At 49.1% G+C, this 21,959-nt stretch overlaps 1 protein-coding gene across 1 annotated transcript in view; it reads right to left on the bottom strand.

Moving 5' to 3' along the window:
• DPF3 (double PHD fingers 3) overlaps positions 1 to 21,959 on the bottom strand; it is a 271,445-nt gene that overhangs the window by 109,717 nt on the left and 139,769 nt on the right. The window contains exon 4 of the mRNA XM_070417223.1: positions 4,264 to 4,391. Within this exon, the coding sequence (XP_070273324.1) occupies positions 4,264 to 4,391 (128 nt within the window). The remainder of the gene's footprint in view (positions 1 to 4,263; positions 4,392 to 21,959) is intronic.

Raw genomic sequence — 21,959 nt, 5'->3', positions numbered from 1 at the left:
TCTGCTCGGTTTACCCAGGAAGTCATCAGCTGACAGCACTGAGGAGTCTCTGGGCCAACCTTAGCCATCTACTGAGGAGCATCGTCTGCTGGACATGACCTCTGGCCTGAGCTAGGCGACGCTGGTGCAGGCCCAGAGCAAGCCTCCTAGCCTCCCTGCATCTTAGCTTTTGAACGGAAAGTGGGAATATGAGTGAAAGCCAAGCAAGACAAGGACTAGTAAAATGCTCTGCAGCCTTCAGTAAAAAGATGTAGTTATTCCGACTGTTCTTACTGTTCATACAGCCATCTTGGAAACTTTCTGAGCCTTCAAGTCATTTAATCATTGTAAGTTCTAAGTGCCTCGAATTTAAAGGTCATTGCCTCTAGCACCTAAGCACAATTCTGACTCCTCTCATTTTTTATTATGAAGATGTTTATTATCTGTGACATGGGTTCTAGGTTGGAAAGTGAAAGACTGGTAAAGACAGCTGACTAGCCTCCAGAAGTGCTACGCGGCCTCCATGTCCAGCAGTAAACTGACTTCTCCCCAGGCTCCATCCCTCCCTCTTCCCATCAGCTTCCTTCCCTGTGTCTCTAGAACCTCCTGTATGTGAGCCAGGCCTCAGATGTGACAGCACCCGCCCCGTGTGTTTGCATTTCCTGCACCAAGGCCCTGATACCAGAAGCCACTCTCCATAACTCGGGAGGAGGCAAGAGTTCCTAACAAACAAAGGCCATATTCAGGGTGAGGGAGGAAGAGGGGTATCCTGTATTGGGAGTGAAGGGCAGCGGTGTCCAACTAGAGATGCAGCTGATCTCCCTGTCCAAGGACATTATCTGGGAAATGAACACATTTCAAAATAACTTTGTCCCTGTTACTCTAAACCAGTGTTTCTCAACCTTCCTAATGCCGCGACCCTTTAATACAGTTCCTCATGTTGTGGTGACCCCCAATTTCATTGTTACAAATTGAACATAATTAAAGCATAGTATTAATCACAAAAACAATATGCAATTATATATGTGTTTTCCGATGGTCTTAGGCGACCCCTGTGAAAGGGTCGTTCGACCTCCAAAGGGGTCGCGACCCACAGGTTGAGAACCACTGCTCTAAACAGTCTTTACAGTGATGATCACAATGATATGTGGTTGTGTTTTTTAGAGAAGAAATTCTTAAAGATTCCATTATCAGCCCTGTTCAGTGTGGCTCAGCAGACAGAATATTAGCTCACAGACCGCAGTTTCTCAGGTTCGATTCCCAGTCAAGGACATATACCTGGGTTGCAGGTTCGATCCCCAGGCGGGGGGCACACAAGGGAGACAACTAATCGATCTCTTCCCCCCCCCCCCCCCCCCCCCCCCGCTTCAACTCTCTAAAAATCAATGAAAAAAGTATCTTCAGGTGAGGATTAACAAAAAAATTAAAAAGTAAATATTCCATTATCTCTGGTGTGGAACACTGTAGAAATCTCCTGACTTCCCTCCTTCCAATGTTGGCCCTACAGGCAGTCTCCCCTCCATGTGGGGGCAGGAGGGATCTTAATGAAACACAAATTCATCGCCCTGATTGAAATCCTCCATATGACTTCCTTTTTCATTTCTCATGAAATCAAGAGCCTCTTCTCCTATGTCCTGGGAGGCTAGAGTGCTCCGGCCCACTCACCCCTCCAATACCATCCGAGGCCTTTGTCTCCCTGGCACTGTGCTCCCGCCACACAGGCCCTCTGTTCTTTCAACACCAGCTGAGATCTACCTGTGCCTTCACCCAAACTGTTCCTCTGCCCAGAAAGCTCTTGCCTAAAACCCTCATTTTGCTGGCTCCTTCCCATCCCTTAGGACTGAGGTTAAATGCCCATCTGCCTTACGATACTCCCTAAAATGTTTGTTCTCTTACAACTGCATCTTCATATTCTGTTCTTTTCATAGCATTGGTCCTGAAATGCAACTATTCTATTGGTTTACTTGCTTTCTGTCTGCATGTCACACCAGAATATAAGGTCTCTCATGGTGGTTTATCTCTTTCCCTGGAACCTAGCACAGTGCCTACTCAGAGGAGGCACTCAACAAACTTTGGTTGAAAGAATGAATGAAAAATACTAATAAAACTGTCCCTAAGCCAATAAAAACATGTACATTTACTTGGCTTATGGTCCTGGTTTCAGCTTCTAGCACAGTAGATGGTAGCCAATGCTCTGTACACAGTCGGCATTTGGTTTACATTAGGGATGATGGTGATGATGATGATGGGTCCACGGTAACATCCCATAGGTTAGCCCAGTGCTGCCTGAGAACTCAAACCCACCGCCAGCTGTAAAGGGCAAGGGCCACAGACACTAGCAGCGGTTCTCAACCTATAGGTCGCGAACAATGAAAATACATCCTGCATATCAGATATTTACATTATGATTCATAACAGTAGCAAAATTACAGTTATGGAGTAGCAACGAAAATAATTTTATGGTTGGGGGTCACCACAACAGGAGGAACGGTATTAAAGGGTCGCAGCATTAGGCAGGTTGAGAACCACTGCCCTAGAGCATCAAGGCTTCTGGGCAATGGTTCTGCCCCAATCACTGATTCAGGCACATTACACCAAATGAGCAAAAAATACTCGAATGGGCAATACAGATGTGACAGATGTTGACTTCAAAGATCTGAAAGTCCAAAAATGGAGGGTAATACATAAATAGCAAAAAAAAAAAAAAAACAGTACTAGATACCCTAAATGCCAGAGGCAAGAAGAGACTGTCCAGCTGTGGGGAGGCTTCATGGGGAAGGTGGCATTGGAGCCGAGCCTAAACAATGGGTGGGACTGGTGCACGTGGAGAAGGACGAAAGGCACAGCGGATAAAGGACACAGCATGACCCCAGGCACAGAGGGAAGAAGGCCGAAGAACAGAGGGAGGACAGGCGTAGTGGGAAATAAGCCTGCAATCCAGGTTTGGAGCAGAGAGAAGAGGCCCCGGATTTATTTAGTAGGAAACAAAAGTGTTTTCACTGTTTTTCAGCAACGGGGTGGCACAAGAGGAAGTGTTTCGGGATGAAAGATCGGCTAAGAAAGCAGGCCGTGCTGGAGAGGGAAAGGACTGGGGATGGGACTGGGAGAGATCTGTCCACTCAGGCGCCACTCATTAAATATTTAGTGTGTGCCCGGCACTGTCTGGGTGTTGAGATATATTATGAGCAAGACAGACAAAGACTCCTGCTCTTGAGGAGTTGACATTCTTTTGGAGGAAAACAGAAAACAAACAAAGCACTAGACAGTGGTAAGAGCTGTGGGGGGAAGGAAAAGAAGAGCAAAATAGGAGAATGCGGGGGGTGCTGGGGAGGGGCGCAGGGCACAGGACGTGGTATTCCATACAGGGGTCAGGGGTCAGGCTACATGCACCTCAGAGAAAAGGGGAGATGGAAGCAAACACTTGAGGAAGGTGAGGGAGAGAGACAACAGCTGGGGAAAGGACTCTCCAGCAGAGGAAACACCAGAGCGAAGTCAGAGGCAGGGTGTGCCCAGGGTGCTCCTTAGCAGCACAAAGAGGCCAGGCGCCTGGAGCAGAGTGAGAAAGGGAACGGGGAAGAGAGAGGTAGAGGACCTTGATGCTCTGGGAGAACAGGAGCCCCTGAAGGGCCTTGAGCACAGGAATGACAGGATCCGACTTACATGTTAAAATCAGCAGGGGGGCCATTTAGAAAGGAGTCACAGCAGGTCAGATAGGAGATGGGAGCCCAGGGCAGTAGCAGTGGATGTGGCGGGAAGGGGCTATGCCCTGGGTCTATGTTGCGGGCACAGTCACGGGATTCCTGATGAATTGGAGGTTGCCGGGAGGGTGACTCCTACACTGGCCTTGAGGGAAACGTGGGAGGTGCTGAGGAAGAACTGAGGGAACTATAGCTGGGGAAGGGGTGTGAGGCGGGGCCGGGTGAGGCAGGGACTCACTTGGCATCAGCCAATGCAGACAACACTGAGGTTTTGAGCCTGGACTATGAACTGTTTGCTGGGGCAGGGGGGGGAGGGGGCGGCGCAGGGCATTTGTTTTGCTCACCACAGTGCCCCTAGGATGTAGTGCCATGCCTATCACACAACAAGCCCCAAGATATATTTTGAGTACAAACGGATTTGAGAGGAAAAATGCCTTCTTCCCGGAGACACGTTACATCAGAAAAGAATGTGCCACGAGGGAACTTGAGATGCAGCCCTGGCCCTTGAGAGGAGGACCCAAGCCGGTACTAGAGTCCCCAGTGATGCTCTGGGGGCGCCCTCCTCCCCCAGAGGACACAGAAATACCTGTATCTCCTGGATGCTCTCCTCCTCTCTGGTGTCCACCTTCTTCTCAACCCCCTCGCCTCGGAGCAAGGCTTCTAGCGTGGTGCTCTCTGAGGTGAACCCGTCCTTCTTCAGGGGCAGCTCCACCTCTGAAACACAAGAACAGAAAAGCAGGGTCAGGCCACTAGAAGCAGGAGGGACAGGAGGGGCAGGAGACGGCCCTTGAGGGCGTGCAGGAACCAGAGCTCCTGGCTAAGGCTCCAGGCCGCCTGTGCTCTCTCCTTCAAGTGGAGCAGGACACTGCAATTGGGTCCAGCTTTTCTGGGTCCAGCTCACAATCCCTGAGGTCGATTCCAACCCTGCCTGCGCCCTCAGAGACGGCAGAGGTCGAGCAGAAAGGGCGCCGGTTGGACGTGGGATCAGACAGCCTGGGTCTCAGTCCAGCTTCTGCCACTCTCCAGCCCTGGGACTTTGGGCAAAGCACTCAAGGACCCCAGAGACCTTTCCTGAATCTACAAAGTGAGGACAGCAGTGCCAAGCACCCCACCTGGCCATTTTGTGCGCCTTTGCATTTAAGTTCTTTGAAAACTCTATCGCGGTGCATCAATGCCAGCCTCACGTCTTATTATTCTCTCCCTCCAGCCCACCTCTCGTTAGGCAACTCGGTGACCTCCCCTCAGCCACGCTGGCTGCCAGCTCAGGTCTGCTCCATGAAAAGCTATTTCAACCTCAGAGGCTGTTCTTAACAACTCACCAGGGAAGCGAAGGCCTGCAAAGCCAAGGGAAGAGAAAGAGCAAGCACAGATGCCTAACAGGCCCAGATCCGCAGCTCCGCACACCAGGGCGTTTTTTCTGAAGACATCAGGAGTTTGATCAGCTACCTGGGGCTGGAGGTCAGGGGGCCAGCTGAGCAGTGGCAGCCAGAGCCGGCCCTGCCCAGGAGAGAGACCAGAAAGAGCTGAATCCCTTCCTCAGTATGTCCCCCAAACTGCTAACTCAAAGGAAGGTTTGTTTTTTTGTTGTTTCATTAAAAGCGGAAACCTCAGGTACAAATGACCATATTTGGACTCACTACAAAATATTCCTCCAAACTCTCCTCCAATCCTGTACCTCATGCCCACCCTGACAATCAGATGTGAGGTCCCTACCCTGTATCAGATAAAATGGGTGCAAGAATACGAGGGAATGGTGGCCTAGAAAACAGGCAGAGGAATGTATGGGGGGTTGAGAAATTAGTGTAGGGACTCTTCACAGAGGTGTAGGCAGAAGAAGGGAACAAAAGGGAACGGTGAAACAGCCCAGGAGAGTTAACAGTGGGGAGTCATTATCACTGCTATTCCTGGAGGGACAGAGGGGAGTGTTTGTAAGAACCTGGAGGGGGCGCCACAGCAGAGCTCCCGGGCAGGAGCTGTGCTTGCAGCAGAGGAGCCTCCCTCTCTGCTGAGCCCGCAGGTCAGAGGTTCACAGCACGGAGGCATGGGGACACATAGCCCAGCCTCTCTCTCCTTCTGTCCTCATCTTCCTGCCCTGCCCTCCCACCGGCCAGCCTCAACCAGAAGCCAGAGACCAAGGATCTGTGTTGATGCAGTCTACCGAGGTCAACTTCCTGGAGCCCAGGAGGGTATAAAAAGGGACAAAGAGTGGATCTGGGGGAGCAAATGGAAATAACCAGCAAGATCAAGCCCTGCTTCCCCGGGCTCTGTTCTGACTCAAATGGAACTCTTCCTACCCCTTCTACTCCTCCACCAAAACCAGATGCAGGCTGACCAGTCCACAGGGAAGGGGCACTAAGCAACCCATTGAAGAGAAAGAAATACCTATCCATGGTGACCAGCCCCAGAAGAAAGCGGGAAGAAGGAACAGTATCTAACGTCCCTTGTGAGACAAGGTCTCTGGGATTTCTCTTACCAATAAAGGCAAGCAGAGGATCCAACTCCATCAAGAAGCAATGCCACCCAATCAACCACCTCTGAAACTCACCCATCCATCTAGTCATGCAACAAATATTTACCAGGCACTGCCACGTGACCACTGCTGTGCTGGAACTAGGTACACAGGAGGGGAGCCAAACAAAGACAGTCCTGGCCTTTAGGTAGTTTACAATCTAAAGAAGTAGACACTAAACACTAAATCCAAAATAAACATGCAATTACAAACTGTAATAAGGGCTTTAAAGGAACCCCACAGAGTGAAATGTGAAGGAAGAATAGGTGGGGGTCTGTTTAGATCACAGGATCAGGGAAGGCCTGTGTGAAGTTACACTGAAATGGAGTGTCAGAAGAAGTCCACTGTCTGCTTTAATGAGTTCAGAGTGTACAACTTCAGAGCCTGCTCCAATGACATATTAATCTTCCTCCCAAGTCAGAAAAGGCTTCCAAAGCCAGGTCTAAAACAATTAAAGTGTGCCGCCTCATGTCCTATCCAAGGTCAAAAGAGAAGAGCTGCTCACCATCCCTCAAACTTACAATAATCATTCATAGCTATATATTTGAAGTTCATATTTTAGTAGCCCCTTAGTCTTCTCAACACTGAATAAACCCTACTTCCAGAATTGTACATTTTGAGCTGAAAAAAAACCTTACAGATCATCTGTTTTAATCCTCTCATTTTATAAATGAGTCACTTGAGAGGCTCAGAGAAGTAACTTCATCTAAAGTAACACAGTAGGCCCAACTGGCGTGGCTCAGTAGTTGAGTGTCAATCTATGAACCAGGAAGTCACAGTTCAATCCCCAGTCAGGGCACATGCCCCAGGTTGCATGCTCCATCCCCAGTGGGGGTTGTGCAGGAGGCAACCAACCAATGATTCTCATCATTGATGTTTCTATCTCTCACCCTCTCCCATCCTGTCTGAAATCAATAAAAATATTTTTTAAATAATAAAATAAAGTAATACAGTAGGGCAAGAATGCAACCAAATATTTTCTAGAGGCCATTAAGATCATGACAAGAGCTCCACTTAATGCATCCTTATTAGTAGTTTGCAGGCCCAGGCTGAGCCCTAATGACCCTAGTGGGTGTTGATATCTGTGTGTATATGCAGGGTGCTTGGCACACAGTAAACATTCAAAACGCGGTAGCTGTCATTGCTACTTAATCCCCACCACCACCCAAGAGGAAAGTACAGTGATCCCATTTTATAGATGCAGACACTGCAGCTGAGGGAGGTGTAGAACTTGCTTCATATCACACAGCTGCTAAGGGATAAAGTCCGCCTTAACCCCAATCTGCCTCCAGAACCCACTCACCTAATCTAATTGTACAGACTGCCTTGCCTCTCTTGAAAAGTCTTTCTCCAAATCTTTGCACATTTCCACTGCATTCCTAGGCTCTCTCCATAGTTTTCCTACTTTGAGATAAAAGGCAGATCTCTGCTGAGGTGGAGGGCAGGTTTGTGTCATGGCTCTGAGCTGTTCTAGCTGAACATCCCCATGTGGTGTTCACTCTGTCACCACAGTACAGACCTCATATAGAATTTCTCATCATCTGAACTTCCTCCTCCTCCTTCTCCCTCTTACTCCCATGCTAAATATTCCTCCATCCTGCTTTCCTATAATTCAATCTGTTCCCTTGGTCTTCTAGTCCTTTACCAGATGGGCACAGCAGAAGAATCAAGAGGGGAAAGAAAACCAAAATGGCAACAATGAAATGAGCTAGAAGGAACCTCCAATAGCATCTGAAGTCCAACCCCTTAATGAGGAAAGTGGACACAGAGAGACTAAGGAGACTTTCCCAGGGTCACAGAGAGATACAGTGGCATCATTCTTGCCTGACTGTCAAGATATTTCCTTGGCTCCTAGAAGTTCTGCTTTCAGACAGCCCTGGAGTCAAACCCTACCCTTGCCACATACATTGGCTAGTTACGTAAACCTTAGAGTTTCCATTTCCTTTTGTGTTAAGTGGTTATGGTCATACTATTTCTCAGTGTTGGTGTGAGAATTAACAAGTTAATACACCACATATAGAAACTGAAAAGATCCACTCACAAAACTAGTGTGAGAAACAGAGTGGAAACTGAGACGTATCAATTCTTGTGCTGGTTTTTCAATTCAAAATTTAAGATTCAAAATTAGATCATATATGTAAAGAGCCTGGGATGTTCTAAGCGCCCTCTAAATGCAACATATTATTATTACAAAAGTTTGAATAATAATGATTTTAATGGTACAGCAGCACTATCCAATAGAAACATAAGGCAAGCCACTTACATCATTTAAACTTTCTAGTAGCCACATTTTAAAAAGTAAAGAGTGGAGATTTGAAGATGGCGGCATAGGTAAATGTCTGCACTGGCTGCCTGCCACAACCACATCAAAATTACAACTAAAATGCAGAACAACCATCATCCAGAACCGCTGGAAAGCTGGTTGAATGGAAGCCCTACAACTAAAGTAAAGAAGAAAGCACACTGATACTGGTAGGAAGTGCGGAGGCACGAAACAGGCTGGTGGGCTATTCCGGCCCCCACATGTACCACTTTTTTAATCAGAAGGGAGATCATCTCTGTGGAGGCAGCCTGGAGGACCAAGGGACCCCAGCCCCACACCAGACCCCCAGCCCACGGTCCCAGAGCTGGGAAAAGAAGTCCCTACAAGCAGTAAGAACTACAGGATGTAAAAACCAGTGCAGATTGGAGCTCAGTGACACAGAGGCTGCTGGAGACCCAGCTGTTCCTCTTAAGAGGCTGGCACCACAAAATAAACTTATAAGGTCCCGCTTCCTCTGAGCTCCAGCACCAGGGCAAGGCTCCGGAGAGCAGAAATATATATGAGGAGGAACTGGATTGTCTGGCATTGGGGCAGGAATTCAGGGCAGCTTTCTCCCAGAGGGAGGTGCTCACAGGGGTCATTGTTCCTATACTAGAACCTCCCTGGAAGCAGGGCTGATTGGCAGCCATTTCTGTTTGCTCCACCCTGGTGATTTCCTAAAACCTGCCTCATCCAATTTACAACCCCACCCAAGCTAGATGCAGCGGCTTTTGCATATAAATGGCCTGTCCTTGCTCAGGTTAAAAGTCTCTCAAACAAGCTGCAGCTGGGACAGGGAACCCCAAACCTATCAATAAAAGGCCCAAGACCCAGCACCAGCCCCAGCCTGCCTTGTTTCATAGCTGGGCCTCATCTGGGCACTTCCAAAGAGGATACAAAGAGGAGGAATCTGCAGATTTCTCTGTAGCTCGTACTGGGCAGCCCCAGGCAGTGGCTGGCTTTGCACCTCCCTGGAGACCCAAGAGCCAGTGTACCCAGTGGTCAGTGTCAGACCATACCAGATTACAACTCTTCACATCCATAAGCAACACACTCAAGGGGCAGACTCAGTGAGCACCAAAGCACCACTGAAGCAAGTGCTGCTCCATAGGGGTGTCTCCTGCACAGCAGCTCTCCCACTGTAGTCGCAGCTGGTCCTCACAGCCAATTGGGCTGGACACCAATTCCTTCCAGTGACACAACAGCAATCAAGTCTCAACTACAACAAGACTGTGCACACAGCCCACAAAGGGGTGTACCTAGAGTGTCCACCTAGGTGATTGGGGAGGCTGAGCCACTGGGCCCTACTACACAAGGACACTCTACCAACTCAAGGATACATAGCAACTAAACCCAATGCATAGAAACAACCACAGGGAAGCAGCCAATATGTGGAGACAAAGAAACATGTCACCAAGGAAAGAAATGGAAGAAAGCAAACTACTGGATACAGAGTTCAAAACCATGGTTATAAGGTTACTCAAGCATCTTCTAGAAACCTCCAAAAAAATGGAAAAGGACCAGTCAGAAATTAAGCATACACTGACTGAAATAAAGAATAATATATAGGGATTCAACAGTAGAGTAGAGCATTCTGAGAATCAAAACAACTATTTGAAATATAAAGAAGCAAAAAACACCCAACCAGAAGAGCAAAAAGAAAAAAGAATCCAAAAATATGAAGATAGTGTAAGGAGCCTCTGGGAAAACTTCAACTGTACCAACATTCTCATTATGGGGGTACCAGAAGAAGAGACAGAGAGCAAGATATTGAAAACCTATTTGAAGAAATAATGACAGAAAACTTCCCTACCTGGTGAAAGAAATACTTACTCTGTCTAGGAAGCACAGAATCCCAAACAAGAGGAACCTAAAGATGACCACACCAAGACACATCATAATTAAAATGCCAAGGGCTAAAGACAAAGAGAGACTCTTAAAAGCAGCAAGAGAAAAGAAGTCAGTTACCTACAAGGGAATGCCCATACCACTGTCAGCTGATTTCTCAACAGAAACTATGCAGGCCAGGAAGGAGTGGCAAGAAATATTCAAAGTGATGAACAGGCTTTTGAAACCAAGATGGCAGCATAGGAAAACACCAGAAATTGCTGCCTCCGAAAACAACTTCAAAAATACAACTAGAAGACAGAACGGTCATCATCCAGAACCACAGGAAGGCTGGCTGAGTGGAAATTCTACAACTAGAAGGAAAGAGAAGAGCACACAGACTCAGAGGAGCTACGAAAGTAAAGTGCAGAGGTACGGAGGCTCCGGCACGCGCGGAAAGGGGCGGGCACCTGAGGACGCGGCTGTCTTTTTGAATCGGGAGGGAGTCACAAGCTCCCGACTGCTCTGAACTCCGGTTCCGGGAAATCTCTGGGGTCCCAGGGCCCATACAGGGAGAAACTGGACGGTCTGGCAGCAGGCAGAACTCGGAACTTGAGGGCGGCTTTCCCTCAAAGGTGCCGGCAGCAATTACCGGGACACTAAGACTCTCGGCCCCTTAGGGCAGGGCTGAGAATCAGCCATAGCTGCTTGCTCCACCCTGTTGATTCCGAGACCCCGCCCCTTCCAGGCTGCTGCAAAGCCTTTTGCATATGAATGCCTGGGTCCTTTACAACCTGACAACTACCTAACAAATTTCAGCTGGGCCAGACAGACCCAGAATTTCCAAGAGAAGGCCCAAGGCCCCACAGCAGCTTGCATTGCTTCTCAGCTGGGCCTCATCTGGGCACCCCCAAACACCCAAAAAAGGAAGGGGAATCTGCATATCTCTTCGTAGCTCCTGCTGGGTAACCTCAGGAAGAGGCTTAATTAGCACCTCCTTAGATCCAAGAGCCAGTGTACCCAGTGGTCAGAGTGGGACCACCCAGATTACAACTCCTCAGATTCATAAGGAACACACTCAGGGGGCAGACTCAGTGAGCACCAAAGCCCCACTGAAGCAAGTCTTGCCCCAGAAGGGTGTCTTCAGCACAGAAGTTCTCCCACTGCAGACACAGCTGATTCTCACTGACAATTGGCCTGGAGGTCAGTTCCTCCCAGTGACACCTAAAACAATCAAGGCATAACTACAACAAGACTTTGCACAAAGCCCACAAGGGGGTGCACCAAGAGTGTCCACCTCAGGTAACTGGGGAGGCTGAGCCACTGGGCCCTGTAGGACACCTAGCACACAAAGCCACTCTACCAACACAGGGAAGCAGACAAAATGCGAAGACAAAGAAACAGGTCACAAATGACAGAAATGGAGGACAGCAAACAACTGGATATAGAGTTCAAAACCACAGTTCTAAGATTTTTCAAGAATTTTATGGAAACCGCCGATAAATGTAGTGAGATCCTCAAGAAATCTAGTGAGACCCTCGATGTTGTGATAAAGGACCAACTAGAAATTAAGCATACACTGACTGAAATAAAGAATATTATACAGACTCCCAACAGCAGACCAGAGGATCGCAAAAATCAAGTCAAAGATTTGAAATACGAAGAAGAAAAAAACACCCAACCGGAAAAGCAAAATGAAAAAAGAATCCAAAAATATGAAGATAGTGTAAGGAGCCTCTGGGACAACTTCAAGCGTACCAACATCAGAACTATAGGGGTACCAGAAGAAGAGAGAGGGCAAGATATTGAAAACCTATTTGAAGAAATAATGACAGAAAACTTCCCCTACCTGGTGAAAGAAATAGACTTCCAAGTCCAGGAAGCGCAGAGAACCCCAAACAAAAGGAATCCAAAAAAAACCACACCAAGACACATCATAATTAAAATGCCAAGAGCAAAAGACAAAGAGAGAATCTTAAAAGCAGCAAGAGAAAAAAAGTCAGTTACCTACAAGGGAGTACCCATACGACTGTCAGCTGATTTCTCAACAGAAACCATGCAGGCCAGAAGAGAGTGGCAAGAAATATTCAAAGTGATGAATAGCAAGAACCTACAACCAAGATACTTTATCCAGCAAAGCTATCATTCAGAATTGAAGGTCAGATAAAGAGCTTCACAGATAAGAAAAAGCTAAAGGAGTTCATCACCACCAAACCAGCATTATATGAAATGTTGAAAGGTATTCTTTAAGAAGAGGAAAAAGAAAAAGGAACTCTTACTATTTGCCACACCATGGATGGAACTAGAGAGCATTATGCTAAGTGAAATAAGCCAGTCAGAGAAGGATAAATACCACATGATCTCACTCATTTGTGGAATATAATGAACATCATAAACTGATGAACAAGGACTGATCCAGAGATGGAGAGGCATTGATTGGACTGTCGGGCCTTGGAGGGAAGGTAGGGGAGGGTGGGGGTAAGGGGGAAAGATCAACCAAAGGACTTATATGCAAGCATATAGGTCTAACCAATGGACATGAACAACGGGGGGGGGGGGGGGGGGGGGGGGAAGGGCATGAGCGGGGGGGGGGGGAGTAGGGGGTAACGTGGGTATAAGGACACATATGTAATATCTTAATCAATAAAAAAATATATTTAAAAAAAAAAAAGTGATGAACAGCAAGGACCTACAACCAAGATTACTCTACCCAGCAAAGCTATCATTTAGAATTGAAGGTCAGATAAAGAGTTTGACAGACAAGAAAAAGCTAAAGGAGTTCATCAGCACCAAACCAGTATTATATGAAATGTTGGAGGGTATTCTTTAAGAAGAGGAAGAAGAAAAATATCAAAAAAATGAACAATAAAATGGCAACAAATACATACCTATCAACAACTGGATCTAAAAATCAAAATAAAAGAATAAGAAATCTAATGAACAGAATAAACTGGTGAATAGAATCAGAGGCATGAAAATGGAACAGACTGATGATTCTCAAAAGGAAGGGTGGTGGAGGGGCAGGAAGAGATTAAACAAAGACCTTATATGCATACTAGAGGCTCGGTGCACGAAATTTGTATGGGGGGCGGCGGGGGGTGGGGGGGCCTCAGCCCGGCCTACGCCCTCTCGCAATCTGGGACCCCTCGGAGGATGTCTGACTGCCGGTTTAGGCCCGATCCCTCTCGTAATCCAGGACCGCTGGCTCCTAACCGCTCGCCTGCCTGCCTGCCTGATCACCCCTAACCACTTGCCTGCCTGCCTGATCACCCCTAACTGCCTCTGCCTGCCTGCCTGCCTGATAGCCCCTAAGCACTCGCCTGCCCTGATCGCCCCTAACTGCTCGCCTGCCTGCCTGATTTCCCCTAGCCACCTCTGCCTCGGCCCCCGCCGCTACGGCTTCATCCAGAAGGATGTCTGGAATCAAGTCCAGAAGGTCGTTCGGCTGTCCAGTCTAATTAGCATATTATACTTTTATTATTATAGACTAGAAGCCCGGTGCACAAAAATTGGTGCACTTGGGGGGGGGGTGTCCCTCAGACCAGACTATGCCCTCTTGCAGTCTGGGACCCCTCAGAGGATGTCCATCTGCTGGCTTAGGCCCGCTCCCTAGGGGGATCGGGCCCAAGCTGGCAGTCAGACATCCCTCTGGCAGCCCAGCAGCCCTCGGGGGATGTCCACTTACCAGCAGGGAGCAGACCTAATCTGCAGTCAGACATCCTTAGTGCTGCTGAGGAGGCAGGAGAGGCTCCCGCCACCACCGCTGTGCTGGCAGCCATCAGCCTGGCTTGTGGCTGAGCAGAGCTCCCCCTGTGGGAGCGCACTGACCACCAGGGGACAGCTCCTGCATTGAGCATCTGCCCCCTGGTGGTCAGTGTGTGTCATAGTGACCAGTCATTCTGCTGTTAGGGTCAATTTGCATATTACCCTTTTATTATATAGGATAGAGGCCTGGTGCACGGGTGGGGGCCAGCTGGTTTGCCCTGAAGGGTGTCCCAGATCAGGGTGGGGGTCCCGCTGGGGTGTCTGGCCAGCCTGGGTGAGGGGCTGATGGCTGTTTTCAGGCTGGCCACACCTCCTTTAGGGTGGGGGGTCCCCACTGGGGTGCCTGGCCAGTCTGGGTGAGGGGCTGAGGGCCGTTTTCAGGCTGGCCAAGCCCCCCGGTGACGGAAGCTCCCAGCCTCTCCTTTTTTTCTGTTTTGTTTTTTTATTCTGGGATTTATTTACCTTCTATAATTGAAACTTTGTAGCCTTGAGTGGACCTCAGAGCCGGCCAGGGCAGGGCGGGAAGCTTGGCTTCCATGGCCATGGCCAGCTGAAAGCAGGTATCTGGGGTTTATTTATCTTCTATAATTGAAACTTTGTTGCCTTGAGTGGAGCTCAGAGCCAGCTGCAGCAGGCGGGAAGCTTGGCTTCCTCCATCACTGGGGCAACCAAGCCTCCTGCTTGCTCCAGCTCCGTGGCTGCCGGCCGCCATCTTGGTTGGGTTAATTTGCATATAGTCCCTCTGATTGGCTGGTGGGCGTGGCTTAAGGCATAGTGAAGGTATGGTCAATTTGCGTATTTGTCTTTTATTAGTGTGGATATGCATTACCTATGGACACAGACAATAGGGTGGTGAAGGCCTGGGGCAGGGCGGGAACCAGGTGGAGAGGGGAAATGGGGGGAAAAAAGAGGGACATCTGTAAAAATCTCAACAATAAAGATTTAAAAATAAATAAATAAAAAGTAAAGCACATCCCAGTCGGCATGGCTCAGTGGCTGCACATCGATCTATGAACCAGAGGTCACAATTCAATTCATAGTGGGGGGGGGGGGGGGGGGGCACATTATGCAGGAAGCAGCTGATCAATGATTTTTTTCTCATCATTGATATTTCTCTCTCTCTCCCTTCCTCTCTAAAATCAATAATTTTTTAAAAAACAGTAAAGAACAACAGATGCAATTAATTTTAATAATACATTTTTCCTAACTGAATACTAGTATATACAAATATTATCATTTCAACACGTAATCAATATAAAAATATTAATGCAATATTTTGCATTCTTTTATTTGCATTAAGTCTTCAAAATCTGGTGTGTTTTATACGTATAGCACATCTCAATTCATATTAGCCACATTTCTAGTATTCAGTAGGCACATGTAGCTAGTGGCTATCATATTAGGGCAGGTTGGTAGCCATTAAAAGTAATGTTTGCTATAATTTGCTTTCAAAAAACAGGAAAAACATTAAATATGGTTCTTAATGTTGCCTGCTTAATACCTGGCCAACTGCCATTCTAAGACAGCATTCTAGCTGACCTCTGGCAAACCCTGGTTTCAAAGCACTATGGGTAAGGCTTGCAAGGTCAGAGTAACATGCTAGCCAGGGCCTCCCAGCAAACCAGCACAGGGTACATTCTCTGGCCCTGACCACAGGAGGTCCAAACTGAAGGGGAAAGAAGATAATAGGTCCAAGCTTTTGCACAATGTGTGTCCAGACATGCGCCCTGTTGAAATCCCTGAGGGATTTCATTGATTCTGTTTTATCCGAATACATCTCATCTAGTTGTAGGATTTAGTCATTCTTTAAAAGTGTACTCAATTTGAATCTCACACAAATTTAGGGACCACATAACCTGATAGGAGCCATCAAACCTTTAACATTGAAAGAAAATGGTCCAAAACACACACATAATTCATCTTTAAATTAGCCTGATTTTATACACATGGATATAAACCCACGGATCGTTACTCTCTCCAGAGTGGCAGCAGCTGTCACCCAAGCCAGCCGCCTCCCTGGGCCCCGTACGCAGCTCTGCCTCCACTTCTAATTGGGAACAGAGATACTCCTTGGGTGACTTCCAGCACGATCCATCACACCAGAGACAGCTTCTGTGCAAACCGAAGCAAATCGGTTTCCAAATAAGAAAAAACCTCTTAGACAAACAAGGATTGAAGCACAGAAAGTCTTTAAAAAAAGAAGAAGAAGAAAGAAAAGAAAATCACAAATAAAGGCAAAGAAATAAAGAAAATCAATAGTGAAGAGCAATGGCCGGCTTCTCCCCAGGGCTGTGGACAGGGTGGACAGGGCAGCACCCTCTTGGATGGAGATCAAAGCCACAGGCTTTGGACACAGGTGCCCCAAGCCTACCACCCAACACACCAAAAGCAAAGCTTCCACTGGGCTGTTGGAGCCACTGAGCTCATTAACAGGATGCAGGCAAGATGAGCCTGAAAGTACAACATGGGAGCACAGTGAGTAATTAAATCCCAGGTCATTTAAAAATGCACACGCCTGGATGTCACAGGCTCACGGAGCCGCTGACTCTTCACGCGTTGTTGTGTGTGTTTTGTTTTGTTTTGTTTTTGGCTCAGGATGGAGGACTGAAAACCTGCAAGTCATATATGGATTATAATAAAATATGCCACATAAAAAAACAGATTAAGACAGTTCTTCTTTGGGGAAATATACAAAGAGAGGAGCTGTCTGTTAGCTGTCGAGTTTGCAAGAGATACCATCTTTCGGGAGGCTGTGCTCTGCCAACAGACAGACTGCCCCGAGGGAAATTGCAGTGAAACACCCGACAAGGCACATCCATCCGTCCATCCATCACGAGCTCTCTGCGAGGCAGGGGCCCGGAGGTAGAGTTATGGTGCAAGAGGGAGGGAGAAATCCCACAGACAATGGCAGACGATCCTCCTGCTACATCATGAGTGCTCAGATTTTTCTTTTAACCTGCCTCTAGTTTTTCTTTAAAAATACAAATGTGCAGTTTTCTCTCTGGGTGCTTATTATTTCGAGGAGTTAAACTCATCATATTTCCCTGGGTTTATTATACATCAACGTACACCAAGGAGCAAGGAGCTTAAGCATCATTCCTTCATGTATCCCCATCAGGCTCACGGGGGGAGGGGAGGATATTGTTATCTCACCCCACAGGGGAAGAGATTGGGGGGAGCCAAAGACCTGATTTCCTGAGATGGTGGCAGGCCCAGGAATCCATCTGCTCATTCCTCAGGGGTGCCATTTTCTTGGCTGCCGTTGACTCCCTGTTTTGTGATTCACAAAGCTCAAAATAGATAAGGTTCACATTGAGGACCCATCACCCAGACTGCACCCTTCAGGCCCTTGTTATCGCATGTTCGAGAATCCCAGAATAGCCCGGCCAGCATGGCTCAGTGGTTGAACTTTGACCTATGAAGCAGGAGGTCACAGTTTGACTCCCTTCAGAGCACATACCTGGGTTGCAGGCTCGATCCCCAGTGTGAGGCGTGCAGGAGGCAGCCAATCGATGATTCTCTCTCATCAGTGATCTTTTTATCTCTCTCTCTCTCTCCCTTCCTCTCTGAAATCAATAAAAAAATATTTTTTTAAGAGTCCGAGAATATCCATCCACACAACAGGAGGGTTGATCATTCCCCCAAATGGCCTCTGGCTCCCACAACCTGCTGTACCTACCCACCCACTCGTAAGCCGACACAGAGGCCAGAACCACAGATAAGCATCCCCCCACCCGAGACACAGAAAAACACCCACACTGTTAAAGGAAGCTCACCACCATGCTGGCCACCACACCAAGCCAGGGCAGCTTAGCAGCACGGGAGGAAAGGAAGGATGATGGGGATGGACTGAGTGGAGAAATAGCTGAAGAGAACGCAGATAACTGGAAAGCACAAGAGGCCCCTCTGGGGTGAAATGTCAGCTCTAGTGCCTTAAACACACACGTGGCCTTGATCTCATCTATAGAACTGGCAGAACAAAGCCCACTTCCTGGTGTTGTTATGGGGCAGGTAAGATCATGGAAACTATCGAGTGCTGGGCACAGGGGGCGTGCTCAGTTACTAGGAGCTCCCTGCCTTTCGTCTACTAACATCTCCCTCTCCTTGCACTTCTCCACTAACTCCTCAACCCCTGACACTCTCAGAGCCTGAGAGACAGTGGGGCACACCTTTCCACCCCACCCGGGCATGGGCCCCGAGAGAATGGAAGCAAAGAGGCTGAGTCCGCTGAGTCCATAGCCCGCAGAGGACAGAGGAGGCTGAGGAGGAGGCAGAGCTCGAAGGCGGAGGTGCCGCCCCGCTTCAATTCCAGGATGGGCGTTGGCCTGCAGATTGGAAATCATGGCAGAACCACATGGAGGATGCCTTGCTCTATTTCTTCCCTTGACAAATAATTATTAAACATTTTCTATGTACCAGACTCTTTTCTTAGGTGCTAGGGACACAGCTGTGAACATAAGAGACAAAAACTCCTGCTTCATAGATGGTATATTCTAATGGGGGAGAAAAAATACCTAAAATAAACATTCCAGGCCAAGGAGCTATCAGTGCCAAGGCTCATCTGCCTGGGGCACGGTGAGCCAGTGGAAGAGGAGCCCAGTTCAGAGTTAGGGGCGCCTTGAAGGGTGGTGAGGTCCCTGTGAGAAAGCTGGCTTCTGCTTTGAGTGCGATCGGAGGCCACTGGAGGTTTCAAGCAAAGAGTGACATGATAATGCTCACATTTTACCAGGATCAATAACTGAAGGGGGATGAGGGCAGAAGCGGGGAAACAGTAGTTACTGCAGTGCTGAGTGTGGAGCCGCACCAATGAGCCAAGCTTGGTGCTTTGGTGAGGTCGGTTCATGATAGAGATAAGCCCTGTCCTCATGCACTTACATCCTGGTTGGCAGCACATCCAGAGGCAGTATGTATTGAGGCACAGTTCCCTGGCCCCTGAGCAACGGGCATCCCCACAGAGTGAACAGAATGAAGGCCAGGTGTAGAGGCCAGGTGCCAGTACTCAGAAGAAGGTGGACCAGCCGAGGCCAAGGACAGAAGAAAAGACTCAGCCCTGGTCGGTTTGGCTCAGCGGACAGGCATCGCCTGCGGACTAAAAGGTCCCAGGTTCGATTCCAGCCAAGGGCACATGCCTGGGTTGCAGGCTCAATCCCCCTCAGTAGGGGGCGTGCAGGAGGCAGCCAATCAATGATTCTCTCTCATCATTGATGTTTCTATCTCTCTCTCTCCCTTCCTCTCTGAAATCAATAAAATAAATATATATTTTTTGAAAATAAGAAGAAAAGACTCAGCCAGGCGGGCACTGCCTAGCACACCACGGTGTTAATAAAAGCAGGGAAGTCTTGCCCAGTTTATCTATGTGTCCCAGGCAATAGATGCCAAAGGGCTGAGCTCTGGGATGCAAGGTGTGAGCTAGTGCAAGCTGTGGTTCTGTTCCAGGTGAGTCAATCCCATAGCCAGACGCCAGGGTTCCTTCCTCTCCTCAGAGTGGAACACAACAGATTTGGAAAAGACTCCAACGCAGAACACGTTCCCATTCTGGGCCAGACAGCACATACCCTTCCAGCTGAGCAGGGATCTCCCTCAACAAGTGCACCCTCGGTGCTGGGCACGGGGACAGTATGGCAGAGGCCCCCTCAGCCGCCCAGCAGTGTGGCACAGAGAGGGCACCCCAGTGCCTCCTCGCACGTGCTGCGCCCTCAGCTCCACCATCCATGTGACTCTCAGAACAACCCTGTGAAGTGAGCAGAGCAGCTGCCATGCTGCATTTTACAAATGAAGACTCAAGGCCAGAGGTTAGGTAACTGTGCAAAACCACACAGCCAGTGGATGGAGGGGTCTGAACTTGAACCCAGACCTTGGGGTCCCTGTTTGATGTATTTTCTCCCGCAGAGCACAGCTGTAGTTCCTACCAAAGAGAGGCAAGATGCAACGCTGGGACAGGCCCCACAGGCCAGGCTGGACACGGGATGGGAAGGCAAGGTCAGCTGCCGCAGCCTGCTCCTCTCTGGCTCCGTCTCCCTCATCTGCGAAACGCGATGGTGAGAGCTAAGCCGTGGTCTTCAAGCCTGAGATCAAACAACGGACACCTTCCTTCCCTTCATTCCTTTAACAAGTCTTTACTGTCCACCTACTATGTGCCAAGCCTATGTTCTGGGCACTTGGGATACAGATGAAAAAAACGGGTGCGCCTCTGCCTTCAAAGCGCGTTCCTGCCAGTGCCAAGGCAGCACGGGCTGTCCCCAGACCCAGCTCCTTCCCTGAGATGCCAGGAAGGTTTTTAAAAAGCCATGAACAGTCACAGCATGAAGCGGGGGCTGCGGGGGCCGCCCACCTGTCTCCAGCTCTCACACTCATGAGGCCAACAAGAGCTGAAGAAGCTGCAGGCCCGGGATGGATGGATGGCTGCAGGCTCTGACACTGCAGGAAAGAGATAAATGACTGGTCATTTCCCCCTGATGCACTTGAAGGCATCCATTCTCCAGCCGACCAAGCTCAGGCACCCTCCAGCCCCCCGCAGAGACAGATAAGCACTGACAGATGGGGGTGGGAGCTGCAACGTCCTTTCCCCTCGGAAGGACACAGCCAGGCTCCTCTGCGAGCCAGGAGAAGGTCACGTTGCCCACTGGCTCACACCTGGCTAGGGGCTCCACCGGTCTCTGCATTCGCCTCCCCCAGCTCACCCACCCCAGCCTGCCTCATCCCTGTGAGGAGCACACAGGAGGGAGGAGGCCAGGGGGCAGAGGCAGCCGGCTGACAGGCTCATCAATCTCGGGCTACATGCTTGGCACATCGGCGCTCCTTAAGTTGTTCCCAGACTGGGAGGGTGCCGGAGGAGCCAGGGGGACTGTCTTAAGGAGAAGAGAAATCACGCCGAACATCCGAGAGCAAACTGTGGAACAGGCCTGGAGACTATTAAAATGTGGGCCATGTACAAAAGCAGTGGGGAACTAATTAAGATGCAGGATTTTCAAAAGCTGGGGAAGTTGGCCGCAGCCTGCTCCCATCTGCAGAGCTCTGGCAGTTCTGGGCTGTGGGGACAGCACCCTGGGCGAGCGAACAGGCCTCTCCACCCCTGCCCAGCAGCCGGGACTCAGGCTGTGTCGGGATCACTCCCGTGGGGGGCAGCCCTCGGAGGGTCCCTGTGACCTGTTGTTGGCCAGCTATGGCACCCTCTGCTTTAGAGCACCCAGGCTGCCGTCTCTCATGGTCCCTGCCCTGCTGTTCATGGTCCCCCAACAACGTGTGGCGGGGCCATTCCCTTGGTCATTCATCCCCAGCCATTGAGTGGCTGCCAAAGAAAACCATGAGAAAGAACCAGAACTCCATTCCTGGCTGCCTTCCCTCCCATCACCCTTGGAATTTGGCAGGGGTGGCAGAGAGCCGCGCTTGCTCCCCAAGAGCAGAGAGATTTACAGGCCGCAGGTACATTTCGGGAGCAGAATGAACACCGGCTGTAAAAACCCTATTGGTCCGAGAGCAACAGGACAGGATGGATGTGTGTCGGGTCCTGGAGCAGCATGGAGCCCGTTCCAACAGGCTTCCCCCAGGTTCCTTCCTCGGCTTCCCCACTGTGTCCCCCAGGAAATTAACTCCCTAATTCTGTGCCACAGTTTCCCAACCTCTGCAACAAAGATAAAATCTGCCCTAGACCATGGGGACCAAGAAGTCCAGGGTTGGAAGAGGCTAAATTGATCTAAGCTGACGATCCGAGCGTTTAATCCAGAGGGATAACAAGTGGAAGTTTGTTCCCAGCCTTTTTCGTTTCTTCATTCAAAAAAAAAAAAAAAGACAGGAGAGGAAGTAGGGGGAGTTGAAGGCCTCTTTTCTCATCAGCTGGCTTTTGCCCAACATCTGTCCTGCTTCGGGGCCTTCTGGTGGA

Source organism: Myotis yumanensis, unplaced genomic scaffold (assembly GCF_028538775.1).
Source record: "Myotis yumanensis isolate MYYU_CA2020_CCGP unplaced genomic scaffold, mMyoYum1.0.hap1 SCAF_1, whole genome shotgun sequence".
Classification (NCBI taxonomy): domain Eukaryota; kingdom Metazoa; phylum Chordata; class Mammalia; order Chiroptera; family Vespertilionidae; genus Myotis; species Myotis yumanensis.
Note: the sequence above shows the minus strand (reverse complement) of the source record. Positions and strands in the feature narration are given on the sequence as shown.